The sequence below is a fragment of the Nicotiana attenuata genome, unplaced genomic scaffold (assembly GCF_001879085.1).
Source record: "Nicotiana attenuata strain UT unplaced genomic scaffold, NIATTr2, whole genome shotgun sequence".
NCBI lineage: Eukaryota > Viridiplantae > Streptophyta > Magnoliopsida > Solanales > Solanaceae > Nicotiana > Nicotiana attenuata.
Window position 1 is genome coordinate 9,386 of NW_017676314.1, and position 4,895 is coordinate 14,280.

General features: G+C 42.0%; 1 protein-coding gene across 1 annotated transcript; it reads right to left on the reverse strand.

Annotated features, from left to right (window-relative positions):
• Positions 1–3,495: 3,495 nt before the first annotated feature.
• On the reverse strand, positions 3,496–4,473 carry LOC109220929 (putative F-box protein At3g10240; the record flags this gene model as incomplete). Its single annotated transcript, XM_019385397.1, has 2 exons — positions 4,219–4,473; positions 3,496–4,023 (listed from the first exon to the last, which is right to left on the reverse strand). Coding segments are annotated over exons 1-2 (783 nt in total), but the record flags the coding sequence as incomplete, so codon positions are not given.
• Positions 4,474–4,895: the final 422 nt, after the last annotated feature.

A 4,895-nucleotide genomic window follows, 5' to 3' on the forward strand; every position in this document is an offset into this window, starting at 1 on the left:
TATAATGTGACGACCCGACCCGTCGTCTCATGAGTTACCGCTCCGTTTCCCCCATTTTCTGCTTCTTTATGCTTCATGATCAGTGTCTTGTGTGATCGAGTTGGCTTGGATTGATTTTTCAAGGAAATGAGATACTTAGTCTCTTTAAGGAAGGCTTAGTTTGGAAAAGTCAACCGGATATTGACTTATGTGTTAGAGCGCTCGGATGTGAATTCCGATGATTCGGTTAGCTTCAGGGGATGATTTGTGACTTAGGAGCGTGATCGGAAGTGATTTTGGAGGTCCGGTGTACAATTAGGCTTGAATTGGCGAAGTTAGTATTTTGGCGAATTCCGGTTGATAGGTGAGATTTTGATCCGAGGGTCGGAATGGAATTCCGAGAGTTGTAGTAGCTTCATTAGGTGATTTGGGATGTGTGTGCAAAATTTCAGGTCATTCGGAGGTGTTTTGGTCGGGTTTTTGATCAAATGTGTGTTTCGGAAGTTTTAGAAGAACTTAGGCTTGAATCCGATGTAATTTGATGGTTTTGGTGTTGGTGGAGGTGTTTTGATGATGGGATCAAGTTTGAACGATGTTTTAGGATGGATTGGCACTTTTGGTTGAGGTCCCGGGGGCCTCGGGGTGATTTGGGATGGCCATCGGGATGAATTTTGGACTTGTAGCATTTCAGAAGTTTGCTGGTTCTAGTATTATCGCATCTGCGGAAAAGGTGCCGCAGATGCAAAAAGGGGATCGCAGGTGCGGATATTGGCTATTGGGGGATTTTCGCAGAAGCGGATGATTTTCCGCAGGTGCGGAGTCCGCAGAAGCGGTCCGTGCATTTAAGATAATTTTCGCAGGAGCGGATGGTTGACCGCAGAAGCGGAGTCCGCAGGTGCGGATTGTGACCGCAGAAGCGGTTCTTGGCAAATAGTGAAGCATCGCAGAAGCGGAAGAATTCCGCAAAAGCGGAAACCGCAGATGCGGTAATTGGATCGCAGATGTGAAAAATGTCTGGGCAGAAGGGTTTTAAAGTTTCATTTTGTTCCGCGAGCTAAGGTATTTTCCACCATTTTTGAACATCCTTGAGAGCTTTTGGACGAGAATTGAAGGGAATTTCGACTGGGATTGATTGGAGGTGAGTTCTATGACCTAAATACATGATTTAATGGTAGAATCAACCTAGAAATTCATGAAAATTTATCAAAAAGGGGGAAGAACTAGGGCTTGAGTTTTGGTATTTCAAATTGGGTTTTGATGGGTCATTTGAGCTCGGATTTGGGAGTTCTTGATATGTATAGACTCGTGGAGAGATAAGGAATCCGTTGATGTAAAACTTTTTGGAATTCGAGAAGTGGGCCCGGGGCTCGGGTTTTGCAAATTTCGTGATTTTCGATATTTTTCGATTCTTTTCGATTGGGTTATGTTCCCTTAGCCTATTGTGATGTATTCGTTGTGGTTTTGATCAGATTCGACGCGCGAGGAGGCCGATTGGAGAGGCAAGGGCATAGCGAGCTAGGATTTTGGCCGGCTTGAGGTGAGTAATGATTGTAAATGATATCCTGAGGGTTTGAAACCCCGGATTGCACACTGTAGTGCTATATTGAGGTGACTTGCACGCCGGATATCCCGATTGATGATTTTACCGCGTATTTTGACTGAAACTTATTTGTTATTATCATGATTTGGATTGATTGCCATATTTGGGCTTCGTGCCAATTATTTGAACCCTTCGGGGATTTCCACACTGTTTTGACGTGTTATTTGAACTCAGTCCTGTTGATATCTCCTGTTTTACAAACTCAGCCAATTTTTACTCAGATTTGAAACTTAAATGATATTTCTAAATGATATTTTGGGCTGAGAACTACTGTTTTACAAATGCTCGAGGGGCTTGTGATGATTTTCGGACTGAGTGAGGGCCATATGTGAGGATACGCTGAGTGATATGAGGCCGAGGGCCTGAGATACTTTATATGCCACGAGGTGGCTTGAGTGACGTGAGGAGGCTTTCAGGCCTTGTGAGTGATGTGAGGAGGCTTTCAGGCCTTGTGAGTGACATGAGGAGGCTTTCAGGCCTTGTGAGTGATGTGAGGAGGCTTTCAGGCCTTATGAGTGATGTGAGAAGGCTTTCAGGCCTTACTTTATATGCCACGAGGTGACTTGATATTGCGTTTGGGCCGTAAGGGGCCCCTCCTGGAGTCTGCACACCCCCAGTGAGCGCCGTCGACGATAAATGGATCGTGCTGCACGCCGCAACGAGATGTGGATCGGGCTGCATGCTGCAGCGGTTACTATATGATACTGTTCTGAGAGTGATCTGAGAGAGAGAGCCCGAGGGGCTGAGAGTGTTCTGAGAGTGAGCCCGAGGGGCTGGTACTGTTTTTGAGATATTGCCCGAGGGGCGGCTTTTACTTGTTATACTGTGGTATTTGTGCCCGAGGAGCGGATTTCTGTGCATATCGGCACTAACTGCTTTGAAATTATTTCGCAACTGTTGAAAAGACTATTTTCAAAAGAGGTTTAAACTGAGCCAAGAGGTTTTTCTAAAGATTTTCACAGTTCACTGATTTCTCAAAGGATTGTACCCTGCTTCTATACAGTATGTTGGTTGCTTTACGTAATTTCTTACTGCTCAGTTGTTATTTACCTTTATTACTCACTGAGTTGGAGTACTCACGTTACTCCCTTCACCTCGTGTGCAGATGCAGGTATTTATTCACCCGGTAGCGGGTTTTGGCTGATTGAAGGTAGAGCTATATTAGTTTAGCGAGGTGACTGCCAGCGTTCGCAGCGCCGCTTCTCTACCTTTTGTTCATTATTCCTATTTCGTGTATTTATTTTTAGGCCTTGTAGAACTGTATACACACTCTAATAGATGCTCGTGACTTGTGACACCCCAATTAGGGCCGCGTTGGGTTGTACTTCAGCTAATTAATATCATCAAATCATATTTGAACTGTTATTGAACTGTTTAACTGCTTAAAAGTGGTGTTCTGAAATGGTCTGGCTGGCCTTGTCTTCACGAGAGGCGCCATCACGACCGGAGCGGGGTTTGGGTCGTGACATATAATTATTAAAACTTTATAACTGAGTCCCACTTTAGCGACCAAAGTTGGTCGCTATCTACCTACCCTTTAATTAGCGACCAACGTTGGTCGCAAATTTTAATTATATATATTTAAATTTTATAATTTTTTTAAAATAATAATATAATTATTAAAATTTTGTAGGTGGGTCCCACTTTAGCGACCAACATTGGTCGCTAATCTCAGTAAACCTTTGACCAAGCAAGTCTGACCAGTCCAGTCAACTTTTTGACTAATTTAGTGACCAAGTAGCGACCAACCTTGGTCGCTAATTTGTTTCAACTATTTATTTTATTATTTTCGTTAGTTTAGCGACCAAAGTTGGTAGCTTTTCGCGACAGACCAACTTTGGTCGCTAAAGTTTGGTCGCTTTTTTCCGGAATTCTAGTAGTGTTTGGTGATCTTCTAACGCCCAAACATTCAAAACCGTCTCAAATTGTGTCTTATGTGCTAGGGCTAGGCGCCCTTCAAATTGACCGAATACTGTCAAACGGCAATGCTCTTCCCTTGGTCGGTTGAGAATTGTGAAATGCTCTTGGTGGACATCAAAGGCGAGAAAATACTCTTTGCTTGGAGAGTGGATTTTGAAATAAATTATACCATTCACAGGGTAACTTTGAACTTTGGGAAATGGGTGAAACCAAGACAAATCTTTCTGAAAGATTTCTCTCCATCTCCATGTCGATTTTGAACTTGTTTTAAGAGTGAGGATCTTGTGAACTAGTTGATTGATGGCAAGGGTACTGAATTTAAGCACTTTGTACACATTATCCACAGGATCAAACCCGAGAGCATATGAAACATAATGTGCATCAGCCGGAAGCGCCATAAGTTCACGAGTAGTTACATTAAAAACTGAAACTTGATGAGCCGTGTAAAGGCAAGCAAGCCCGTTTATAATTGGAGTAATATCCTCATAACCAAAATAAGGCAAACTTAACCGTCTAGCAAGTTCCTGCAAAATAGAATGGCCCAAACGTATAAGTAATGGCAGATCCCTAGTGTGCGTACAAATTGAGTTGAAGTTCAATGTAGTAACAGAATATTTACAAACTTTTTATTGTAAGCATTAATTAACTGATAAGAATGATAACTAACCTACTATTACAAATTGAAGTATATGACTTAAATACATAAAATATGAACTCACATCATTCCCATGTATGGACGCGTAAAAGAGGCCTTTCGGCGATGAATTTAAGTGGATGCTGATGGGGAAAAGATTGATGAATATACCGGTGCAAGGTCTATGAGCTTTGATGAATTCAGGGTGACTGATCATTGATGACCAAGATTTCGATACGCACTTGAATCTGTCCAAGCCCTTAATGGGCAATCGAGCGAGCACTTGGAACACAATATCAGAAGGGATTTCTTTGTTGCCGTTAATCGTCTTCTTCTTCATCTTCGATTGATAATGCCAACACAAGTAGAAATTGAAAACCTTAAAAATATGGACTAGAGTGCAGGCATAAAAGAGATATTGAAAGTGTTTTGGACTTTTAGTTTAAGGAAAGAAACGGAAGGGCTATTTACAGCGAGGAATGTGGTACGTACGTATTAACCTTTTCAAAAAAGCCTTGATACATACTTTGTAACCCTAACTTGCAGTGTAATACCTTTGAAGGGTGGTAACAATTTGAGCCCAATCCGGCTAGTCATTGACTCGCCTATTTGTTGAACTCAACACATCTTGACCCAACCCATCTAAAGTTGGGCTGATTTTTAGCCTAAATTGATCTACGAGTAACTTTGCTAAAATATCTTCAAAATAACTTTTTTTTATTTGATATGTTATCTATGACCATAACAAAAGAAAAAACCGTC